The sequence below is a fragment of the Drosophila albomicans genome, chromosome 2R (assembly GCF_009650485.2).
Source record: "Drosophila albomicans strain 15112-1751.03 chromosome 2R, ASM965048v2, whole genome shotgun sequence".
NCBI lineage: Eukaryota > Metazoa > Arthropoda > Insecta > Diptera > Drosophilidae > Drosophila > Drosophila albomicans.
In genome coordinates, this window is record NC_047631.2 from 5,902,543 (window position 1) to 5,929,184 (window position 26,642).

Here is a 26,642-nt window from a genome sequence, read left to right on the forward strand (position 1 = left end):
TTATTTGCAATGCGGGCGAAGTTGGCTATTTGATTTATAATATTGGTGATAATTATAATTATATATTTTTTTATTATATTGTTTATTAGATAAATAAAATCTTTTATGTTTCCATCACCGATGTTGTCTTCACCATTCTCGTCAAAGTTTTCCTGGACGTCTGCTGAAGAGTTTAAAATATCTTAAGTTCCTGCGAGTAAAATATATTCAATTATAATTATTAATTATTACACAATAGTCGATAATACCATGCTTAAGTAATATAAGTAAGAAAGCTAGTCCAGTGTGCTTGACTGTGAGTTGCCCCATACCTATTTTCGATAAAATCAAAATAATCCAAATTAATGTATATATTTCGTATATCGATATGCTATTGCAATTAAAATATACTAAACCAACTAAGAAAAAACTTCAGCATCAGTTGTTGGCAATATAAAATTAATTCTTAAGTATCTTCCAAGATTTGATCGGACCCAAAATTTCAGACTAAGAATTGAATAGTCGCAGAGATCATAGACACAGATGGACAATAAGGCAATCAGAGGGACAGACGGCTGTTGACGCTAATCAATAATAGATATTCCTTAAGGGGTTGTTTCATTTTGCCTGCTATATATGTTACATTTCCTCTAGGCACAAAATTACCATATGAACTCAATAGGTTTTGCATTGTTTTATGCTATTCTGAAACATTTAAATTCAAGAAAACATTTGTTAACATTCAGCAACCTTTGGGTACATCCACGTCAGAATTTGTTTTAACAAAATTGTATTGAATTAGATTGTATTGTAATCCAGAAAGTAGTATATGTTCAAAGATTGAATTTAATTAAATTATTAAGTTTAGTTTGTTAGTCTATCAAAATGCCGTTGCGTGTATTGCCAACGAACAGTTCACGGCGATCGCTGCTCAAATTAGTGTCCCAGGTGCATTGCAATTCTTTTAAAGAATCTTTATTTATTTTTAAATGATATTTTTACGTTTTGTAGGTTCCCAGAAATAAATGGTTATCGGTTCGACATACTAGCACTGCACGAAGTAAGTCCTTATGAAAGTCTCACAACTTTTGTTTATCTGCTAATAAGTAATTAACATGACTCACAGAACCGTCGGTACCCTGGATGGAGAGGCCGAGTTGTGTATTTTCAGCGAAGGCTTTGAAACACCATTGGGGGGTAAGTGCTGAGTTTAGTTCTAATTGATGTGTAAGTGATGAGTTCAGTTCTGATACACCCAATTTACTTGGTCATTGTAAACTTACCAAAATTAAAACCCATTTGCGAGATTTATATGAAATAAGTGAATTTTTCAGATAAAATCAGAGATTTGTTGTATATATAATACACATTTAGATGTTAATATTAAAAAGGATTCGGTAGAATAGATAATACTCAATGTGTGGTGTTTAATGTGCTCACTAAAGTTTCGATTAAGAAATTAATCATATACAATTTTTTTCTATACACAACTAACTACGCCTAATTTACAATCTGAGAGAAAATTATAATTGTTTCATGGGTGTTAAGAAAAACGTGAGGTAAATGGGAATATAAAAGAAAATACTTTATAAAACTACTCAAACATTAATATATTTTATGTGAAACATTTATTGAGTTATACGTTTTATGTTATATATATTATACATATGTATATATAATATATATACATACATATGAACATACAAATATCGTTACGCAGCGACAATTAATAATACTTAGGTGAGTTTTTGGATCTTGAGTTCGTATGACGTTTTTTAAAATTATCAAAACTTATACGCAACATACATTACCAACCAATTCGTGTGTACTATTTATGTAAGGGTGTGGTTTATGAGCTTGTGTATACTAATTACGTACTAAGTGCTAATCAACTAGAGCTAAGTATACTTTATATATGCATATTGTAATAATTAAATATATGTATGTTTGTTGTTGTATAAGAAGAAGCTAAACAACTCCATATAGCATCTAAATAAGTTATAATCTTAGCTTTCGCTTAACAAACACATTTTCATTGTGTTGCCTTGTTGCATAATATACATAGAACATAAATGGTTATTGTATTTTATTTGTAGTACAAGTTGCAACATAAACTACTTCAATGTTTTCTTCAACTTATTTTTTTTTTTGTTTTTGTTATTATTTATTTTGTGTGTTTCTTAATAATTCATTCGAATAAACACACAAAATGTAGTATATATTCTTGAATATGTAAGTTATGTGTGTAATTAAGTAGATGTACCTTGTACGATGCATAAATTGGTTCGTCATTGTCATTATCATCAACTCTGCTCTTATGAACTAATGTTAGCTTTTGTTCAGGCATTCGCATATGTATCGTACGAAATACATACATATAGTACAACAGTATCAAATTTATATACTATATATATTGCTTTTACGTCCTTATCATCTCTACATCTGTAGATGTTCATATGACATTAGGATTTTTTTGTTTTTATTTAGAACATTTTCAAACAGAACAAGTATTGTCCACATAAATAGCTGATTCGACTTTTCTATTTGACTGCTACTATAAATATATGTATATATATATTTATACATATATATAGTTATAGTTAGCGAGTTTTGTTCTTATAGCATAGATTGCTTCGCGTTTCCAGATGTTTCAAATTCAAATATGAATATTTCAACAATTCTGTTGGCAACATGCACTTTTTATTTAAAAATTTAAATGTATAAACGTCAATGTATGGTACGTATGTAAATAGATGTTATCTTATATACAAATCAAAGCCAAATCGAATTTTTACAAATTAAAAATAAATATTACGGTCTTATACTTATTAAGAAGTAAAAGTTAAATTAAAATTATTGAATACTGAAATAATTATTCTCTTCTAAAAAGCATATTTAAAGCATTTTTAACTAAAAACAAGTCAAATTACCATACGATTCGAGTACAATTACAATGTTCTACCAAATAAAGGGTATTACAAGTTAAGTGTGTTGAAATTGGATGTGAAAATTATTTGAAGAGTAGAAGTACATACGATACGATTACGATAGAAACGAACGTACATTACAGAGTACAAAGTACATTTTACAAAGTCTAATATGACGGTGGTTTCTAATTCAACTATCAACTAATATAATATATATTTATATATAGCTTATTTTAAGAATATACTCTTTGGATTATACATTTATATTGTATTCATAAGTATACATTAATTTTCTGTGCATTGTACAGCAAAAAATGCGTGCGAACTACTTACGACAAAGTAATTTACTAATTTACTTGAATATTAAGTTAAGTTCATTGAATTATTGAATTTTTGTTCTTCCAGTTTGAGCCTTTCAAATCAAATGCAAATGTTGTTTTATTATTCAAAAGGTTTTTTTCTTTGCTTTCACATTTTAAATTTTCATTTATTTCGTTCGTTTTAAAAATGTTGAGAAATTTATTTCAGCATTTTAAAGTGTTTTTTCTTGAGACATAGCTAAATGTAAGAGTAAATACAGTTTACATTTCATATATAGTATAAAGTGATATATAGTTCTAAACATCGCTACAAGTATAGAGCGAAAGCAATTACAGGTTTTTCTGATGCACTTCTCAGCTGTTGATTTTTCTTGCATTAAAGTATCGCCTGTTAATTGCCATTTATAGTAAATAAATATAATATTTAAACATTACCATTTCATATGTTGGCTGCAAGATGTTTCAATAAATACGTTCAATACATATGTTATTAGTCCAAACTAAATTCAATTCAATTTAACTGGTTTATAGGGGCTTGCTTATGGCCTAAAAGATATACGTGATAACTTAGTACTAAAACTTCGATTTTTACCTTTACTTTTTATCTTTGTTTTACTTGCTCAATATAATGCACTTGCTTATCGTTTATATAGTGGTAGTATAAAGTTTACTTGCGAAACAAATATACAACAGTTAGTAATTTCTTCTGATGTTTTACCCATTGTTTTCCCATTCTTTTTTTGGTTAGTGATCAGAGGGTACAAAAACTAGTTTTCAAATTACATTTAATTTATTGACAGAACTAATGGGGGAAATTTGGGATTTAAGGATTGATTTTGTACCATACCAAACAAGGTCAACAAATCTTAATCCAACATTTGTTTTTCAAAATTCCACGTTGCGAAAGTTGTACTGTTATATTCGAGTTTTTCAAATAGCTGTTATTTTTACTCGTACATTGTAAGCTGAGCTTACATATAGGGTTTGTATTATTGTATTGTGCTTCGATTATTATCTCAGTTGAAAGATTGAAGCAAAGCCAAAAACGAGAAAGTACAAAACAGATTAATTCAAAACTGTACCCATATCATTAATAAATTTGTGAATTAGTTCAATTTTTAAGGTCTTTACGGTTTTGTCATGTCAATTAGTGTTGCTGGAAGACGAGTCTAAGTTTATTATTAAATTGTGTTTTTTGTTTTTACTTTCCCAAGGCAGATGCATTGCAGCACTTACATCCAAGGAGAATTTTGTGGCTTTACTCAACTCTTTATAGTAGGGCTCACTATAGAGACTACGTTTAGTAATGTATGGTTACCCCGTTTAAAAGAAATCTTCCTATAATACATAAAAATTGAACTTGGTGTTTAATTCGATCGTTTCGTTTCGTTAAACTTTCTTTTTTTGTTAAGTACAATTATCTTTTTTGTGTATTTTGTTGTATTCATCCAAAATATAGCTCATTAGAATTGATATGTGACGAGCTTTTAAAAGTTGTGTTCCTTTTTGTATATATGTATAAGAAAACGTATCTTTCTTTATTTTTATTTCTTCTTTTCATGTCATACACACTCCATTTAAATATTTATTGTTTGTATTTATGTTTTGTAGTCATATTGATTTTTCTCAACACTTAAATTAGTTACACTTCTAGTTTTTAAGTACTCTCATTTTAACTTTATGCTTTGTTTGTTTAGTTTTACTTTTCATTTTTAAATTAGCATTTGAAATAAGCACGAATAGCATTTTAATTCGAGCTTTCAATATATAAGTGTTTATACTTAGCAATTAATAAATAAATAGCATTTATAATAAGTACAAGTTTATATGTAAACCGTAAATGTCGGTTCTATTACTGAGCTGCATTGCTTTAAATTATTCAACACGTTATGACTTAAATTTAAGGCTTAAAACTAATGTCATTATGATCAAACAAATACTTTTGTAGCATTTTAAATTTATTTTGCTTTTTGTTTTATATTTGTATCTTTATTATTCGGTTTTTATATTTTCACTTGAAAATAATTGCTTTTATTCTTTATTGTGTACGTTTTAGTATTGTTTTTATTAGATTTGGTTTTTTTGGTAGTTAAGGTTTTTTTTATGGGTTTATACTTATTTTATACTTAAGTATGTTGCAAGTGTAGTTAGATAAGAGTATTGAACTGTGTCTCTGCACATAAATTGACTAGCTTGTTAGAGTATTTGTCATGTTGAGTAGAGAGTAGAGAGCTTTTGTTAACAAAAAAATTAATAAAAAAAATAACAATGCGAAACAATAGACAAGAAGCCAAGAAATGCTCGTAACTGAGAGTTGTTTCTAATATATCAATTAGTTTTACACGAGTTATAACCTGATTAGATTTGTGATCGAATTTCGCTAGAATTTGGTCCTCATTATTTATTCAAATCAACTACTATATATCTGTATTTGTATGTTATTCAATCAAATAATTTCTAAAGCATATCAAAATCATCGCTCCATCTGCACTCAATATTTTTAGGCAGACCTCCTTGGGATTCGGATCATGAGTAGGTAAAGAAGGGGAATCATTCAAAACCGCTTTTCAAAAAACAAGACACTTTTCAATTACCGAATGTTATATATCGTGTAAAATTGTAACTCCTGACACATTCAAAGTGATATGCGTTTTGTAGGTTCACAACAACAGTTTAATGACGCACTTAGGCTCATGAAATGTTTTCCATATTGTTTTTTCCATTATCCATTATCAATTTTCCGTTCAATTTTGAAATGTTCTTAGTATGTATATTTGCCACTTTTTGAGACGCTGGCCTTTATATATAATAGATATATACATATAATATAATATATTTAAGGGTATGTTTTCTCTCTAATTGAATATATCACGGTCTTGCTAAATATCGCTGTATGCATGTAAATATCTATAAAGTTGTCACTCGACTTTAGTCCTAATGTATATATTTCTTTTTGTATACGAGTATATGAGAGAACATCAACATTATCCAACTAGATAATATAGTGCAATAGCTAAAACCGATTGCCAATTTAATAATTGGCCATCGTTAAGAGTTCTGGTTATAATTTCTTCAGTTTTTCTTTAGGTAATTTGGTTTACGAATACTGACACTTGAATGCTGAAACACAGTTGATCTTATTGTCATATGATGTATGTATGTATGTATGTTGCATGTTTGTATCTATGTATAAAGTATAATGCCTATATGAGTATTTAATGCCTTCTACATGGGGATTGCGTAATCTTTTGTTGTTTATGTAGGAAGATGATATGGATTGCAATTGGGTTCCTTTATATATGTTTTTTACTTGCATTCTCTTAAAGATTGTATATAAGTATGTATACTTGTTATGTATATATAGAAGTATACGCAATTGACTACTGAACATGTTCCATCATGCTTTTTATATAAGTATTTAATATTTTTTGTATGTATGCAATGTAATCTTCTACATATATATAGCTAAATATGTATGTAGTTTACTAGATAAGTTATCCTATAAGTAAATAAAACAAACTCCAATTTGACACAACTGAATCTGTGTATGTGTATGAGTGTTTGTGTGTGTGTTTTTTGGGTGTTTTATGAATTTATATTACAGCAATTTGATTGATCAAACAAATGTTGGGTTTCTTGTTTTTTTATCGCTACCACAAAATAAGATATAATAATAATTATTCGTATTGAAAACTGAATAATTCAACTATGCTATGGTTGTTATAAAAATTATATGTATATGTATATATTTACCGATATATATAAAGAGCGTTATATAGTAGTAAGTTCTTTTACTAAGTAATAATATCAAAGTTATGAAGCTACTACTTGGGATTATGGTTTTTTGGTATCAAAACATTTCATTAGACAAGTTTTCTTTGGTTTATGTATAGTTCTTCAGTTTTGATTGAGTTCGAATTGAGATCTCAGACTTTTGCAACTTTTACTGTTACCAAGTACAAAACTAATTTGGCGTCTATTTATCACTTTGAATTAATGCAGAATACAGAGTGTAGAATGCAAAACGTTGAAAATGAGTAGAATACATATAAATTGATGTGAAGACATTTAGAAAAGTAAATTACAATAAAGTGAATGGAAACCGTTCAAAAGCATTTTAAACTTATCTACAGTGCATGGGCTACATTTTCGATCATCTTTAATATGCATCGCAAAACTTTCTTTTTGAAAAGGAAAAAATTAAAAATTTTGGAAGCATTTTTTGACTTCTTAGGCTAAAGAACAATCCACGAAAAATTCAATAAAAAAATATTTCATATTTATTAATATAGTTTACAATTTAAATAAAATTATAATGTAATATTAAAGTTATGTAAAATTTAACAATCATCTTCGTATAAAAAAATAAATACGTATAGTTAGTTCAATTACAAAGTGTATGGAATAGCACACAAATTGTTTTGGTAAATTATTTATCTTATATGTGTATTTTGTTTGAGATCTAACTAACGTATTCTGGGATTTTTTTTTGGGATAAAAGGGAATATAAAATAATATTGATAAGTACATATTTTATTTTTGAATGGCACCAATAGCTTTGTGGAATGTTAAGTATTCGTAATAAATAAATAAATAAATTAGTTCATTGAATACGTTGTGTATGAGTGTTTGTATGTATGTAAATATAAATATTTAGAATTACGAGTCTAAATTTCAGCCCAGCAAAATGTTATAAATGTCCGCATGATGTCTAATTATCTTTGGTATGGGAAATATGAGACGATCCAACAGGGTTTTTTTTTAGGATGCAAAGATTATCTGTACAAAACTAATAAATTGTATGTAACAAATATACTATATGTTTATATATAGGAATACCCAGGTAAAAACATACTTACCTTAACAAATGCAGCAACACATACAAAAAAGAAAAAAACACAAAGTTTCACCTTGCAAATTGGAAACATCTACGCATGGTGAGAAACAATAGAGAAGATCACAACATTTACAGAGGTGTGTGGTATACGAAATATCAACGAAAAATATATTAAGAAATGAATACACCATAAATGATAATCAACACTAGTATATACAGGCTGGTAAATATAAGTTAAAAAAAGACACAAATTCACGTTTTTTTTGTTTTGTTTTTTGCTTGATTCATTAGCAATATTTTGTTTTGTTTTTGTAGTAAACCAGTTTATTAAACACAAAAATTACTTCAAATGTATTTGTCGCAATTATAATTATGTTGTTCATGTGTATACACATACAATTAAACTATATTTACATTCGCAAATTATTACTTTCAAATGATAACTAAGTAAATATTAAAATTAACTTTAAACATGCAAGCGAATCAAATGTTTTAAAGGGTATACAACGCCTCCAATGGCGATCTCTGGTTGATTTGTAGATTTTGTTTATCATTTTTAATTATTAAGATTAATATTATATAATGAGTTCTATGTATTTTTGTTGGTGTAGGTGTAGGTGTAAGTGTATGTGTGTAGTGTGATTTGTTTTTAATGCAAAACTCAAATGCAATTACTACAACTAATCAATTACAAAATAGATCTAGAACTAAAGGGGAGAAGGAGTTGTTTGTGTATGTGTTTCTGTATGTGTATCAATAATGCAATAACTACAAAAAATATATTTTACCTGGATACTATGCGGATGATAGAAAAAAAATTAAATATTGAATAGTTAATGCATGAAAATACAAATATTTAATATTCAAAGAGATTAGTAAGATGTGCCTACTGCTTGCTTGGGAGGAGAAAGAGACATAGTTATTAAAATAATACAGAAAGGAGTTTAGAGCTGTCTTGTGGTCCACATGTCAATCAACACAGCTGAGCATTTTGCTGGTCTTAAATGGTACAAGAACAAGCAACTTTTAACTAAAGACCACACACAACCAAATAATATCATAAGAGTATAATAATGACATATCTTATGAGTGTGCGGGTGTTGTTGTATGACGCAGTTTCAACAGCAGTTGTATTAAGTACAATGAAGATAGTGAGTGTTCCTTATTGTTTTAGTTAGATGAATAAATGTTGGGTCTGTTGAGTCGTTGTCTCTGTCTCTGTCTAACTGCTAGGCTGGGTGAATTAAATTCGAGCTCAAAATTAATAAACTATGTGATGTGTGTGTATATCTAATGAATTCTTTTAAGTTTCTCGTTCTATGAAGTTTCCCATGTTGTGATTTTATTTTGTTTTTTTTTTTATCATTTATGTTTATATTACATATCTTATAAAAAGAGGCTTGAGCATTACCAATTTGTTCTCGTCTTGCCCTCTCTTACTTTGCTTGTTGTTCAATGAGCTTTAATGGTTTTCTCTTTTTAATTTAAATTTTTATAAATATATTTCTTTTGTTTTATATGTTTATGTTATATAATAGGTTTATGTTTTAGATATTATGCACTAAAAATTATATAAACTGCTACAATTAAACGCAATCACAATCGGTGGTTTTTTAAAGTTTTTTTTTCTGTTTTTTTTTTTTTCAATAATTTTTGCTTTTTGGTTTAATTTTTTGTTTTTTTTTTTTGTAGTATTATTCATTGTTTTGTTTTGTGGTTTATGCTCTGCTTATTTGCAGCGGTGCCTCGCCGGCTGCAGTATGTTGTTGATGTTGCTGTTGTTGTTGTTGTTGATGTTGCTTATATTGCTTATCATGTTTGTTATTATTATTGAACGCATATAATTCGCCTTTGCGTGGGGCCCTTAAATATAATACTTAATATGCTTTCATATGTAGTGTGTATTGGTGTGGCACTAAGAACTATGGTAAACCAATTTTCGTTGTGTGTGTGTGTGTTTGTGTGTGGGATGATGTGAGATGTGAGGTTCTCTAAGTATGTGTCAGAGTTGAGAGTGTAGTTGTGTCTGTATGCATTATTGTTCTATGCAAATTACCAATTGAAATATAGATCAAGGGCTTCAGAGGAGAGAGAAGAAAGTGGGCGAGGGCGAGGGAAGAGAGAGGGCAGCAAGTGGGGGGTTGAGCACGGTTTAGACATACATGCCCATGCCATACATGCTGCTCCAATCGACGCCCTGGAAACTGGACATGTCCACATTGGCCAGCGCATAATTGGGATAGGCAGCAGCCGGATTGCCAGCAGCAGCTGCTGCGGCAGCGGCCGCGTTCAGAGGATTGCCAGCCACAAGGGCAGCCTGTTGAGCGGCGGCCAGGGAATGGGCATTGGCGCCCGCGCTGTTGGCCGCATTCGCAGCGAGAGCGGCGGCCGCGGCAGCTGAGTGTGCCTGAGAGGCTGAGTTTGAGGCGGCGGCTGCGACGGCGGCGGCATTGTGATGCTGTTGTTGTTGCTGATGCGGATGCTGCAGACCGACGGCAGCTGCGGCGTGGGCATTGTGCGACTGCTGCTGCTGCTGATGGGCCGCCACCGCAGCGCTCTGTGCCTGGTGGGCCTGCATCAATGCGGCATTGGCAGTGGCGGCGCTGGCGGGTATGGTGTAGGGTGCATATCTGAAATGTGTGGAGAAAATCGAATATTAATTGAGAACAGATAACGCAGAACAAGCTGAGAGACTCACCTGACGCTGTGCAGCGCTGTCTGTGGATATGTGGCAAGCAGTTTGCCAAAGTTGCTCTGATTGGCGGCCATTGTGGCTGCGGCTGCTGCGTTTTGTACTTGAAACGGATTCTGTGATATAAGCGCCGCTTGCTGTGCGGCCGCTGCGGCAGCCGGAGACTGCAGCAGCTGTGTGGGTGTCTGCAGCATGGCCAAGGGATTCATGGTGGTCACACCGGCACTGCGTGCTCCAATAAGCTGGCCAGGAGCTGTGGGCAGCTGGACGCCCAGAGTGCCCAGCATGATGCGCTTCTGCAGCAGTTGAGCAGCCGGGGTGACTGCCTCTTTGGGTTGTGCCTTCTTGCATTCCACCTTCTTGTTCTTGATGGTGTGAAAGTGAATCTCGCACACACGATCCACAACGTCTTCGTTCTCAAAGGTGACGAAGCCAAAGCCGCGATGGCGCTTCGTCTGCTGATCCATCAGCATCACTGTTTCCTCGACGGCACCAAATTGACTGAAGTAGGCCTTGACCTCCTCCGCGGATGTGTCCTGCGAAACGCCGCCCACAAAGATCTTTTTGGTCTTATTGGCTTGACGGGGTCGGTTCTTGGGCGTGGCATGCTTGGGGTCGATCTTCTTGCCATCCAGTGTGTGTATCGGCACCTTGAGCACCTTGTCAACGGTGCAGGGCTCTTGGAATGTGATGAAGCCAAAGCCGCGACTGCGCTATAAGTGTTGTAATCGCGAGAGACAAAAAGAGTGGGCGAGACGGTAGCAAAGATAGAGAGAAATAGAGAAAAAATGGAATGATGTTTAGCAACTTTAGACAAATGAGGTAGCGCTTCAATTGGTTAGAGGCGGCTTTTACGAATAAGTAGTATATATGTAAATAAGTATATAAGACTAAATTGCAAAGTGATCAGCTAGTTGCAAGTTAATAACTGTAAATTGCCTACGAAACGTTAGCAAAAGTCCAACAAAGTAAGAATCAATCCATCAAAATCATCAACAGCTCAACAGTTGATGTCACCACAAAAATATATTGAAATTAAATAAGGTTGAAAAATGTTTATAACATACTATATACAAATCGTATATATGTATATTTAAATTCAAATCAAAAATGTAATTGTAACATTAACATAGACTCAAGTTTAGTTTTCACTACGATTTGTATGCTGCCATTAGACAGACATACCGACTGATTGATTGATTGATTGACCGATTGATGACATATGGTCACTTGATTCTCTTTTGGTATTTCGTCCAATGAATAAATCGACAACAAATTAACACAAATCTGAAGAATTAAACACACATCAAAATAATGCTTACTAATAACTAAAATTTGACTAAATACATTTTGCGATCAATCATTATAGAATATAGTATATAGTAATTGCGTATGTATGTATGTATATGTAACTATTCAAGATTCAATTCCATCATCAATTCCATTCTAAGATATATACATACATATACATATTCATTTTGTGTCGATAACATGTCTTCCACCCATCGATTTAGAAATAATATTCAACGTAAATCGAAAGATAAGTATGAGCCATTATAAGTGATCTTATAAATATTTAAGAGATACATATAGAGAGTAAGTAGATAGTAGTCAGGTAGTAAGACAGAGAAAGAGTTAAAACGGAGCAACGCAATTACTAGGCCAATACAACATACTTATGCGATGATTTGAGATTTAAACTCCTAGGTATAAGTACGATTAACGAATAGCTTTGAGCTTATCCTATACAATTGCGGGTTATTATAATAGTTATTATATATTTTATTATATATTCATTACACGAAATAAGATAAATGTTGTTGATTGACTTTACATGTTACAATTTGTAGAATACAATATATATCACTTAAGTTTATTGCGATTATAGTTATATAGTCTTGCAGAAAAAAATCTTCGAAATAATCTAGTCTCTATGTAATCTCTGGGATTATACTTGGTCTGATAATAACAAAATACTAGGACTAGTATGTTAAGTGGTTTCTTTCAGATTACAATTCCTTAAGTATTCTAGATTTTGTTGAGCACTTTTTGTTTTAAGATGATATAGTAAGGACGGAAGCCTATTACTTAATATGAATAACAAACATATAATTCTCTACGTAAAAGATTATGATTATTATAGAACCATTTTTGATTTGTTTTTTATTTTGAGCTGCAATTCATAATCTTACAGGGATTTTATGAATTATTTTCTATCTTAACAATAGGGAACTCAATTAAATTTCATTTATATATTTCTAGAATTTTCAATCAGTTTCAATTCCCACTACACTTTACAAATAAAACTATATAATTTTATATCTTTATAATTTAGCTTCAATTGAACCCACAACACAAATAAAAATAATGAAAAAAAGAGTAAATAAAAATCAACTAATAAATATCTTATATGTTTTGGGGACATGTACTACTTAGGAAATTGATAGTTAAAAGATACAAGAAAATGTGTATGCCAAAGAAATTATAAAGCAGAAAGCAAACTTGTAAAATATAATTGCAATATTATAAACTTAAAAGTATTAAGTAAATTAACAGCTAACGGATACGTGGTATAAATATTGGCTAGGACTAAATAAATTCTTTAAAGAATATATAACGTGTGTGTGTATGTGTGTGTATATATATATTTATTGTAAACGTATGATAAGTACAAACAAATATTATGCCCAAGCGAAACGGGCAAATGTATCCACATCTTACTGCTAAATGGGAGTAATCTTATTTTTGGTTTATAATAATTTTCATTTTTTTTTGTGGTTCTTGTTTTGTACAATTCGGGGGTAATTAAATAAGTTGCTGCAACTAAATGACAGCTTCTAAGATTCGCTCTATACATATGTATGTCGATTATAGTAAATAGTTATTTGCATATAGAGGTATATACATAAAGAGTACGATATGTAAATTACTCGTAGTTAGTTTTAGGAGGCACACACGTCGGCTTGCTTATCGAGAATACATACATACTAATATAAGTTAAGTAAGTTGAGTTGTAAGTATGCATTTAGGAATTTTGCTGCTTTTGGGTGAAACGCTAAATAACGAAGTACACAATACGAGTACGAGTACGAGTACGATCAAGATCAATTAGAATACGAGATTATAGTACGATAATTATTATTGTAATAATTGGTAAATATATTGTATGTATTATGTATTAAGTTTGCTCAGAGTTATAAAGTACGAGAGATACGAGAGTACGATGCGCCAGCTGAGAGTACGAGTATACGCTAAACGTTTTTTATACAGTTATAAACAATATTGTTGGCGTTTTTTATTTATTTTGTTTTGTAATTTGTTTTAAACATGTACCTAAGAACATTGTTCACGTTTTCATCTTGATCCTTTTTGGGGTCCGCCTCGCATTACCTGCGCAACAGCTGCGACTGCACAGTCGTCAGAATCACGCGTCAAAGTTCCAGCTCCAAAACCGCGGCGGGTTCGCTCCACGTTCCACTCGCCACTTTTAAAGTTTTTATGTTTTTCATACGGATTATATGATCATATTTTTAGTATTTCATACAGTTTTCAACTACATACGTATGTGCTAGCTAAACTTTTGGATCCTATGCTTAAAAACTAGTTGTACTTGATGATGGTTAACCTATAGACAGGATACTCTCACACACTCATACACTCACAAATACTCGCACACTCACTGAGAAAATGTGTATGTGAGTTGTGCCAGTTGGTAAACCAGTTTTTCTTTTTTTTTTTGTTTCCTTTGTTTTTGAGGCACAAAAGGTGCATTGTCGTGCGTAGTTTTTATGTGTATAGTATGTATGTGGCATATTTTATAACATACTACAGAGACAGTATTTGCTTGCGTTTAGCTGTTGTCTGTCGTCTGCTGCTGGAAGGACAACCCCCGTTAGATTCGGCGCTTGCGAATAAACTCTCGAATGTTCAGTCCCTACTACTATGGAACACACTACTGTAGTTGTAGTTGTAGTTGCCGTAATTGCGCAATTGCTCGCATGAGGACAAAACAACCCTAAGCTACCCTGAGCCAAGTTGGCATTGTGTCTTGTGCCACCAGGCTGCTCAGCAACCGAATGAAGGGGAAACAGCTGCGCGCACAGGACTCGCAACGGCAGCTGCTATTTTTAATGGCATAACAGTGCGCGCGCGCTGCTCGCTGTCCGCTGCAAAATGTGCAAGTAAATAAGAACAACTGCAATGTATTCGTATTACTGTGTGTTCATATAAAATTGTGTGTTTGTGACTGATTGGATGTCTACGCTTTGCTTATCGATCGGACAAATTGCTTAATAAGCGTGCTCAAAAGGCAATTTCCGCTGCAAGTGTACCTAATATGCAACGACGACACTGTGAAAACTGCTAAAGCACTGCTTACATTGAGTATTGTGACAGTGGCTATAAAACTGTATTCTTTGCATTTGCCCTGTAATCTAAAAAACTCTTTTAATACAACGGACTTGGGTTTTAATTCCGTATTCGGAAATTGGGTTCTGGTTAAAATGTAACACTATATGCGCAAACTGATTTATTACTGTGTTGTACCCTGCTGTTTCTTTGTTTTTAAACTCCTGTTATTGTAATTTCGTGGTCTCGTATGTCGCTTGTTTGGCACGAAGCAAATACTGTAATTCTAAACCAGGTAGGAACCAATAAATAATGCGAAAGATGCAAAATGAAGGGAAGATGAGCTCGCTAAACAAAAAAAGGGCAAAGACTCGGTGGCGTGGCTCACATACTATATTATACTGTCATAGTATATTATCATCGTTGTTGCTGTATTTGCTTTTGCAGTTAAAGGGCAGCTGCATCTGCGCAGAGTGACAAATGCGAAAGGAGAGGAGTGAGGAATAGGGAGAGCGAAAAGAGAGTGAAAAACGACAAGATAAGCCCAGCGAACATAGCTGTAAACCGAAAATCAGCGCAGAGCAACAGAGAAACGCAAACAAAACAACAAAACTGAAAAATTGAAAGAATCCGAGAGTAAAATTTGCAGCGAGAGAAGTTGAAATGTGTTTGTTTTTGCCAATATACTCTCTCTCTCTCGTGTATATGGGCATTGAAAGAGTAGTAGAAACACAAATGGAAATAGATATAGAAATAGAAATGTGGAAGCATTGCAAATACATACAAAGGCATCGACTACTTTTGGCTTACCTGTGTCACTGGATCCTTCATGATGAGCACATCGGTGACGGTGCCGAACATGTTAAAGTACTCCTTAAGCTTCTCCGACGATGTCTGCCAGCTGAGGCCGCCCACGAACAGTTTGCCTGGAGCTGGATCTGAGAGACTGCCGCCACTGTTGCTGGGCGTCGAACGGCCAGACGAGCTGCTCTTGATGCTCAAGTTGGCACCGCTGCCATTCTGACCTGCTGCTGCGGCTGCAGCTCCGTTTACATTCTCCACCTTGAGCAGTGCCAGGGCTGCCTGCTGTGCAGCCTGCTGTTGTTGCTGCTGCTGTTGCTGCTGGTTGCCATTGGTGATGGCTGCATTCTGTACGCTTGCTTGATCCTGTCCAGATATGGGCTGCTGCTGCTGTTGTTGAGTCTGTCCTGATGCGCTCTGCTGCGACTGCTGTGACTGCTGCACCTGAACCTGGGCCTGCACCTGAGCCTGAGCTTGAGCCTGGGCGGCAGCTGCGCTCTTTAGCACCGCTGCGGTGGTCAATGTGCCATTGATGGCCGCCACATTGCTGTTGGCTATGGAAGCGACCAATGCGTTATGCAGATCCCGATTGTGATGTGGATCAATGAGGCCGGCGGCGGCGGCGGCAGCTGCAGCGGCTGCGTTATCAATCGGATTGCTGTGGGCAAAGAAAAAATTGTCAGCGGTGAGCAAATCATCGCGTGATCCCGGCACTGGCTGCGACTGTGGTGGAGCCGGATGCTGATGGTGATGCAGCATTGTGGCGCCCTCCTTGAGCGCGTGCATTTCCTGTTTTAGCTGAATCTTGAAGGCCGTAATGATTACGCGGAACAATTTAATTAATTGTTTTATTTATTTTAACAATTTATTCGCGTTTTTTCTTTTTCTTTTGCGTTGCGTTTGACGTTTTCCGTTTTCAACCAAACAAACGGATAAGGAACGTTGCTTTACGATTGTTTCTTTGCTTGTGCACTTCTTTATTATGTTATTTTATTGGATGTTAGCTTTGTTTTTGTTGCCAATGGCAATGGCCGGGGAGACTTAGTTATTTAGTTATTTGATTTCAACAAGCACATAAATTAATGCAAATGTCATCGCGGCACGAAGAGCATACGAGTATTAGACACGACTATTGCCCTTCCGAATTTGCTATATTCCACAAATATATATTGTATGGTAATTGTATGCTACAATGTTAGTTAATCGAGACAATTTATAAGCTGGATTTTCTCTGTTATGTACGATTATTAAATTGTTTCCTGTACGTCTGCGCGGCGCGACTGTTGAATTCGAAATGCGTCGCAGGATGTGCAAAGTATACAGCAAACTGTCCAAAACCCAAAGCCGAAACGAAACAACAATTTTGAACAACGAAAGAGCGTGCGCAGAGGCATTCGAAAACACAACACACACACATACATGACAAGCGTCGCTTCGGCGGATTGAGTAAAGACAGCTGTCGCATACACGCACACATTCATAAGCATTGTACATGCATTCACACACACACGTTACTCGACGTTTCTGTGTGTCTGCCTGGGGTTGCCCTGCACGATAGATGCTAGAGGGTTGTCAGGTAGGTAGCAGGACTTTGGGGCACTAGACAGTGTTGCATAGCTGGTGCCGTTCGCAGGTGGTAGTGTTGTTAAGTATGTGTTGAGGGAATTTCTCAAGTGGCTGCTAAAACTACTTGAAATCATTTACCCAGTAATTAAATCATCTCTCACATTCTACAGGCCGTGCCTATTATAATTGTAACAGTTATCGGCCTAACATTGGAGATTCTTGCGCTCACTCGTCTGGCTCTAACCAGAGATGATGTGTATTATACAAAAACTGCACCATGCGAAATTGTTGAGACGCGCAAAGGTTACAAGGCACCGATCCGCAAGGCAAGCTAACTATGAAAACTAATTATAATTTAAACTAATTTTAATGTTCACTTTATAGTTTATTGTGTTTAATCAAAAGTACGAAAATCCGCCAGAACTAATCAAAGCGTTACAAGGTGCTGAAAAAGCTGAAGAATGATTCGACCAGTAAGGTATTTATTTTCAATTTGTTTAATATCGCTTCTATAATTTAATAAGACATGTTATTTTTCACACAGGCTAACATGGTGAAGAGAAAATTTATTGTCATAGCAAAAGACTGATCCTAAGAACACAATAGCAGAGAGTATTTTGTGTGGTGCACTTTTTGTAGAATACAATTCATAGTTGCCAATATTTAACAAACAACCCATATTAACTAACATATTATGTATATATGAAATATGTCTTTATATACGTGCGGTCGGGTAAAAAACTCGCACACACAGATTGAAATAAGCCCAACTAGCGATAAATAAATTCATAGTAAATCTGTTAAGCAGGATATTCACATGATCGAATTTATCTTTACTCACTACTGAAATCGATACACATTAAAAAAAAAAAACAGGAAGTTTGATTTTATATTGCTTCGCAAACTGCTTTGTAAGTAGGTTTGAGAGCTACTGTGACAACCAATAACGCAAGCAGTGCGAAACTTAACAGCAAGTAGTTCAAAGCAAGCAGTCATAAAGGCAGTTGGAATATTTTATTTTCGTTGCCTAGTCTCGGGCGCGCATGGAAATTCGAGTGGAACTCAAATAACAATGATTTTTAGCTGAACATGAAAATGGCTGCCATTTTACAGGAATATAGGTGGAAATGTTAAATAATTGTCGATACATAATTCATATTTCTCAAGAGAAAAGAAAAATCCCTTCCCTTTTGAGTTCATCTCGCGTTTAATGCAAAATAGCTTAACCACGTTACTTGTATGTTGCTCTCAGGGGAATTCTTGTACTTTCCGTCCTTTCCAATGCATCTGCGCAGTAAGTGAAAAAAAAAATCCCTCAAAAATTATGATTTGGCAGCACAATTTTCCTTTTCATGGACTCTCTAAACGAAAGCATTAAATTGAGACAGATTTTGCGGGTGTAAATGTGCGATTGTGTGTGTGTGTTTATGTTGGTGTGTGTGTGTGCGTGTTAATCAAAAACAAATCGAGGCAGAGGCGCTGACGTTAGCGTTGGCGTTAGCATCGGCGCCGGCAGCACGAATGCGTTGTGCGTTATTGATTTTCGACGACAGCGACGTAGCCTCACACACACACACAAATACACGAACGCACGCACGCACACACATGCAAGCAAAAATATGCTTTGGCGGGCGCAAGGGCAAGAAAATAATGCCAAAGGACATTAAATTTATTAAAATAAATTGCAAAATAATTCAATAAAGCGAATGACAAGCAGCAGTTGCAAGTCAGCGTGCAAGTGTATGTATGTGTGTGTGTGTGTGTGTGTGTATGTGTGAGACACTGTTCGTATACCTTTTCCTCCTGTCGGTTATTGAACTTGCCAATTTTTGGGCAATGGGCGTGTCGTGTGCAGCATTTGACAGGCGTACACAAAGCATTTCTATGGCCGCCGCTGCTACTGACCCAGAAAATGTGTGCATTAAAATATTTATGGGACGCAGTGTCAATCCGAAGGCAAATGCTTCTAGCCGGATGCCGTATGGACAATAGACAATGGACAATGGACAGAAGACAATGTGGTCAATGGATATTCGGTGGTCAGGTGACCTATTCGCACACATGTCTAGAAATAGATCTTTCCAGGCGATGACATCAACAGCGACGGGGACGCCTAAAATTCTAATTCGATTAGGCGCACTTACAAGTTACCACCACCTCCACCACCGCCATCACCGCCATCCCATCCATCCCCCAAGTACGCTATGACCATAACATTTTAATGGCCAAGCATTTTAATTGCGTCAAATAAACAACGCGTCAATTGCTAGTTGTGAAACATTTTAACGATTCCATAAAAAAGTTTTGCCCAAATCATAAAGTTCAATAAGCTTAAAGGGACGCATCGAATGCGTAACTCAATTTAAAATTGCATTGGAAATCCGTTCAGGACACGCAACACAGAAGAGACAAAAAAAAAAAAAAAAAAAAAGGGAAACTCAGTAAAGCGGAAAAAACATATTTCATCTTTTTCCGGCAACGTGATGGTGCGGCAACAACAACAACCCGAGCAACAATAACTCTGCGATTGACAAGTTGTTGCCACAGGGCTCACGTGGCGTATGCGTTATGTTATTTCTTACTCAAGTCTATTGGTCTTAATGTGTCTGCAAACACACCAAATATTGAACAATAAGGGCATTCCGTAATTTGGAATGTTTTTCGGAGCAGCAAAAAAAGTAAGAATACTTGCATGTAAATGCAAATGCTCTCAGAGGAGATTTCCTACTACTGCATTCTTAATAAAAGTTAATTGCTTTACAAATCGCCTGGCATAATATCAGTCTAATGACGGCTTGATCTGGGTATTTTGCGCTTGACGACAACTCGAGTTGATATGAGGATTAACCACAGCCGAATTGAACGCCCACACACGTATAGAGTACATACTATATGTGAGTATCTGTTGCAATCAGGCAAAGCCGACAAATTGCAACTGCATTTTAAATGACAACTCAACTTGAAAAGCCGATGCCCAGCAACAGCAGCAGCTGAAATGTCTGAAATACCTGCAGGGGCTGGCAAATTGCATGGATTTACACAGCTCTGACTCTCATTTGGATCCCACTGCTCGCTGCTCTGCCCTCCCAATCATTATTGCAATCTGAATCGCAGCCGAGTTGCCACACAATGCGCATTAACAGGCAAAAATGCGGCGCTAAAAGTTATGTAGATAGGATACACATCGGGACGTGGGTGGAAGGTGGAAGGCGGTGGCGCTCTCTCACATTTTCATTGAGTAAAATGCCATCAAATGAATAGGAAAAGAGGCGGCGGGCAGTCAGAGGCAGCGTGTGAAGACTGGGAATGCAGTTGGAGAAGCTACCCTTACTCTGCTTAGACAGCATATGGAACAACTTTATTGTTTTTACATTTGATTTTAATGGTGGTTCTTGCAGAGCGACAAACAAAGGTAGGAAGAGAAGAAGAGGAAGGCAGGGCACAGTATTCTGAGCACTTGCAATGCGCGCAAAGTGCACGTCGAACAACAACGCATAAATTCAACAGAGCAACAACAAGAACAACGACGACGACGACGACGACGACGACGACGACGACGACGACGACGAAAACGCCAAAGTCGCTTGGAAATGTCTATATATCATGACGCAGGAGTAGGGAAGGAGAAGGAGTTTGGGGTGCTTGGCGAAAGCGGGATGATAATGGAGGTGGAGGTGGAGAGGTAAGGCTGACTGCCTCTGCCTTGTGGGGTGGGTGGTGTATACGCCTGGAAGTGACGAACGTGCTGCCGCTGCTGCTGGCGAACAGACTGGAAAACCACCCCCAATGTGGAGAGAGCATGCACAAGAGATACACAGCGAAAAATCAGCTATCCACATTCACAAGCGGGACCCTCTAGCACGGCTCTGTTTTGTAAGTAATACGAAGAGCAGAGCAGAGCAGCAGAGCAGAGCAGCACAGGCACAGCCGGGTATGGCATGGCAACTACCCTTGTGGCTCGACATCGTCATCGTCATCGTCAACAACAACATTGGGGGAGAGTTTTGCAATTGGAATGCGCGCGCAACCCTTGAAATTTCGGTGCGTGGTGACGAGCAGCAACAACGACAGCGCCAGCGGTCGCTTCCTTGGCTGCCTTTCAGTCAACTTTGGGTTTTCGTACGTGCAATTTCTCCCGGCTCGATGGCGGATCGTTTTCAGAGTCGACCAACAAAAAAAAATGTAGTTAAGAAAATCTCTGATTCAGAATGCCATTAAAAAATACTTTTTGCAGTAGCGGTGCCAAGTGAAACTAATGCGGTATTCAAATCTAAAAGGTGTTCAATTCATTCCCGCCCACAATGCGCAGGATACGCAATGTGAAGATATTGCATCTCATGGATATATCGCATCGACGTTGTCCACATCGTAGCGCTTGCCAGTGATATTGTCCTGTCACAGCAGTATTGTAAATTAAGCAATTTGTACTGCTGGGCCGGGGCATTAACATTGTTGAGCGTCGCTAGCAACCAAAAACACTTTCGACGTAAAAACTTCGAAAACTCTATATGCGGCAAAACTGTGGCTCACCCATACACACATACAAACAGGGACATACTTTAAATATGCATACGTATATGCGACCGGAAAAATCAATTTTCCATTTTTAATTCAAAGCTAAAAGCGACGGCAAACTCTGCAAGCACACGCACACGCGCACGCTTTTCTCTTCCCGTGTGTGTGTGTGTGTGTGTATATGCGTGTGTCTGTGTGTATATTTGTTAGCTGGCCAAAGGGATAAGCAGGATGCTGCAAATCAGCAGCTAGGCCTGACACACACACATACAGCTCAACAAGAGAGCGAACGAGCGCCTGTTAGAGCGGGACAAACAATTTATGTAAGGCCGAAAGAGAGACAGACTGAGACCGAAAGAGCGAAAGAGAGAGACAGCGAGAGAGTGGGAGAGAAAGCAAGCCGAGTATAGACAAAAGCCAGCGAAACGTTTTGGCAACTGAAACAAGGGACTCGAATTTTGTTAAATTCGAGTAAAATTCATGCGAAACCAAAAGCGATTTCAAAGTAATCTCAAATAGTCAGAAATATATTGGAAAATCTCATAGCAAGATTATATAAAATCTGTGCTTAATACGACTTCTCAAACAATACACGATACGACCACACCCACAAGATGCCGCAAAGGGGATGAGGGGATGCCAGGAGGGGGTGGCGTGTGTTTCAATTGCCAAAATGTTGCCAGGCCAAATGCCGGGTCTGGATATGGATTTGGGTCTTGGTCTGGGTCTTGGCTCAGTGTCCGGCATCAAGTCCTGGGATGCTGCGACTGCAATGCCCGAAAAACCAACACACACACACACACACACAGAAAACACCGAAAAAGAATGTGAGAAGCAACCCCTAAAATATGCGACGCAGCGCATTAAGGGCGTGAGGGCCCAAAAAGTACATCAAAAGCAACAACAACAACAGCAACAACAATAATAAGAGTGGAAGAAGGACATAGTGCAAAGAATGACAAAAGATATTTGCAACAACAGAGATGAATTGAGATCTAGCAGGCCAGCTGAAAAATGAGATTTACTTACAATGCAGAGTGCAGCTTAACAAAAAAAAAACCACTGTTAAGGGTTGCTCTGGCTGCGATTGCTTCTCCCCTATTATTCTGCTTCTTGTTCTTGGCTGCATTCGCATAATCATTATTCTGATGACTATGACGATGATGATGATGATGATGTCGTTGTTATAACTATGTTTAGGGCGAGTCACTCAAATGTGTGCTACAGTTTTTTGGTAGAGCAAAGGATCAAAGCATGTGCCTGTGTGTGTGTTTGTGTGATTGTGTGAGTGCAAGTACCGTTGCTAAATACTTCGAAATTGGCTAAGCGTCTGTTGTGTTTATCAAATTGACAACGCTTAACTGTGCTTGAGGTAGCCTAATTGTTTCAACAAGCCATCCAATTACCGCCGGACTCAACTGTGGAAATGCATGACGATGTAGAAGTAGATGCAGATGTAGATGTGGGTGTGGGTGTTCACTCCCATTTGTGGCACTCACAGTCAAAGTCGTGCGTGGTTTGCATGAATAGCTACATCGAGTGGGTTGGCTGCCTACTTGATTGGACTGTTCGCTTAGTTGGTTAGTTGTGTGCTTGCGGTTGCCCAAACTCAAACGCAAACGCAACTTAATATGCATTACTCCAAAGTGGTTCACATTCAATGCAGTTATGCGGTTTTGCGAACTATGTAGATTAAATCGTACGCTGTTGCTTGCCCCATATGCAATGTGAAATGAAGTTAAGGAAACCTACTTGTAATTGTATATTGATAAGCTACACAATTTGTTTGCTATGGCACTTTCATTAATTTAATTTAGTTTCGTAAATGTACTATATTGCAAATCGTTCGAACTCTTCTGTATTAAAAATAAATTAACATACATTTGATCACAAAATATTGTTAAATAAATTGTACATTTGCTAAGCATTAAGTATTAAAACACTTTAAAACATAAATCTACTTTCTATGCAACTTTCATCTATATAACAGCTTTTTTTTCAAATAATTGATTTGACTAATTAAATGCTGATGTAGACACTTTTATTACCACCAATAAAATAAATGAATGAATCTATGAATGATGAATTTACTTTAACGTACTCATGTACTCACAAACTCAAGCAAGCTATAGAAGTAATGCAATAAAAATAGACAAATCGATCTAATTGCACTTCGTATAACACGTACTTTATAAAATAAACCACTTTATTAACCCTCCTTTCAGCATTATTAAGCTATATGAGAATATTGTAAGACGCTTTCAGCTTTGACTGGCACACATTTGAGTTAATGTTTCTAACTTCGTTTAACACAATTGACCCCATTAGCTGGTCTTACTTTGAACCTGTTTTGTGATTAATTGCAGCAGCGACACCAACAAGTAATACGAGTTTCAAACACGATGGACGATGATATAAAAAGAAAAGTGCGGAAATTAAGTTGACCTAAAAAGGGAAAAGGAAACGACGTTGCCGGTTTCGGCACGCATGCACACACTCACACACACACACACACACACTTATGTCCATATACAATAAAATATATGTATGCTAATGCACATATGACACTCACATGTGACCATAAAGAGTAATGGAATAGGCTAAAGGATGCCAGACACATGACGTAAATGCTTGTGGGAGTAGCTCTGGATGGTTAGATATATAGTATGTGTGTGTGTGTGACGTGTGTAAATAGATGGAAACTCAAGGGTTAAGGTAAGAGCAGGTATGTTCCGCCCGCTTTGTATACAGCCATTTAATCCTCCCCCAGTTGGCGCACGCAAATTGCCGGTGGTTTAGCATAGAGCTTATTAAGTGCTTGAAAGTGCATGAAAAAGGACAACAACAAGAGCAACAAGGACAAAGGAAGGTATTTGATAAGGACTGTAAATGCACCCACTCAGAAGTGCACGCAGGATCAAAGTGCCAACCTTAGCGAGTTGGCAGTTGCCAGTTGGAAGTTGGCAGTTGGCAGCAGCCACAAAGGGATTTATCCCTGAAATAGAACTTGGAGGAGCTACCGTCAGGATACAGCGACACATGCTGCATGTCATTTCGTTAATTAAAAGGTGTGACGAAGTGGGTGGGGCAATCCAAGAGGCACCACCACCACCACCATCGTCACCACCGTCGCCGCCTACATCGACCATCAAACACCAACGCACAGAAATAGCTCAAATTACAAAAGCAAACAAACTTGTGCGACACATGTGTGTGAGCGTGAGTGTGTGCGTGTGCATGTATGTAATGTATAAGTAGTAGAAGCTCATTTACATGCAAATCGACGCCAAGAGCAAGCCACAGGAAGACTACGCTCTAAGCTGATGGGCTAAACAGAAGCATCAGACAGGAAGAAACACATTTAGAGCACACAGAACAGCCCAGCACCGGCTGAAGATGAAGCTTATGCCGAAGGACCTTTTGCCTCACTTGTTCGCGGCAAGCCGGAAATACTCTTGTCTGTCATGGCAATTGACTGGCAGAAAGAAGAGAGAAGGGCGCAGGATGAGAAGGGTACAGATACACTGGTTAACAGTTAACAAGCATTTGGGTAGAGTTTAACGATTATTTATTTATGTATAAATAGAATGGCTGGGCGACACTTTGACGGCCACTGAAAGCCATCAAACTGTGTTGCAACTTTGTGTTTTGGGTCTATTTTGGTTCTTTTTTTATTGTCGTTTGTTTGCCTCCCCTTCCGTCTGTTCCTAATTGAATTTAATATTGTCTGCAGTTCACTTGGGGCCAAAGAAGAGGTTTCCAACTCACATGGATCGTCCCTAACAAGTCCAACTTTCAAAAGGGTTTCTTGTCAGTTTTTGGCTAAATTAATATCAAAAATAAAAAACTTTGATTCATTTCGGTACACCCAGTTGGTTTTTTGAAGCTGTCACAATAATAATTTGGCCACTTGGGCAATTTGAAGTGGGTCAGTCGAGTGGTAACGAACGCTTACCAAAAGCATCCTTTCATTCAGCAAATGGCAATGGACCTAAAACAACTTTTACGTATGATTTGTAGAATTAATATAGCTTTATTGTTGAGCTGTTTCTGTTTATAGCGAAATGTGTCCTATAAAGCTTTAGCATTTCACAGGTTCAAGTCTTGTCTGCGAAAGCTTTGGTTGCTATAACGCGAGGAAGTATAAAAAGGGAACTTGACTATACAGCCAGGACACAAGCAGTGGGCTTGCTATAAAGCAGTATGCACTGCTTGAAAGCAGTGCGGCTGCACTTCTTTGGTGTTTGAAATAGTCTCTCATGAAACTTGATACTCTACACCGTATCTTCTAGATTAATAGTCAATATGTAATAGAATATGTAGCTGAAGTTGTGGCTGCTTCAAATTGTAATTTTATTCCTATTCAAGAGAGTGCGTGCTCAATCTTCCATTAGTTGCAGATTTATCTCTTAGTACAAGTGGCAAAAGGAAATATGTAAGCAAATTTAGACTTATGATTTCGCCAAACTGATGTGCCCAATTCGTTTATACGGCTTATTGTTTACATGCCACTAGTAGCAACAATAAAGACAGGCAAAAGCTGAGCTGAGCTGAGTCAGCTAAGCATACTGTAGTACAAGTAAACGCATCCTGCTCAAAGTCGCAGGATGCAAAGTGAAGTGGCGCTTGAGAAAATGCTTCAGTCGCATAGTAGACGA

At 36.4% G+C, this 26,642-nt stretch overlaps 2 protein-coding genes across 13 annotated transcripts in view; one reads left to right on the forward strand and one right to left on the reverse strand.

Annotated features, from left to right (window-relative positions):
* The first annotated feature begins 768 nt into the window (after positions 1-768).
* Positions 769-18,285, forward strand: LOC117575658 (uncharacterized). 2 transcript variants are annotated; one of them, XM_052007805.1, is made up of 6 exons: positions 769-927; positions 991-1,039; positions 1,106-1,176; positions 17,640-17,795; positions 17,854-17,947; positions 17,994-18,285. In XM_052007805.1, exons 1-5 carry the CDS (start codon positions 865-867, stop codon positions 17,932-17,934), a joined length of 420 nt encoding a protein of 139 aa, XP_051863765.1. In that variant the 5' UTR covers positions 769-864; the 3' UTR covers positions 17,935-17,947; positions 17,994-18,285. The 2 variants fall into 2 exon arrangements, with proteins under 2 accessions (XP_051863765.1, XP_034115837.2); XM_034259946.2 differs by having other exon boundaries at positions 18,014-18,285.
* Positions 8,670-26,642, reverse strand: part of LOC117575649 (poly(U)-binding-splicing factor PUF60-B) — a 131,662-nt gene continuing 113,689 nt past the window's right edge. For all 11 annotated transcript variants that reach the window (XM_034259935.2, XM_052007802.1, XM_052007803.1 and 8 more), the window contains 3 exons: positions 15,913-16,561; positions 10,762-11,468; positions 8,670-10,693 (listed from right to left, as the gene is read on the reverse strand). In XM_034259935.2, the coding sequence (XP_034115826.2) occupies positions 10,216-10,693; positions 10,762-11,468; positions 15,913-16,561 (1,834 nt within the window). In that variant the 3' untranslated portion in view covers positions 8,670-10,215. The remainder of the gene's footprint in view (positions 10,694-10,761; positions 11,469-15,912; positions 16,562-26,642) is intronic.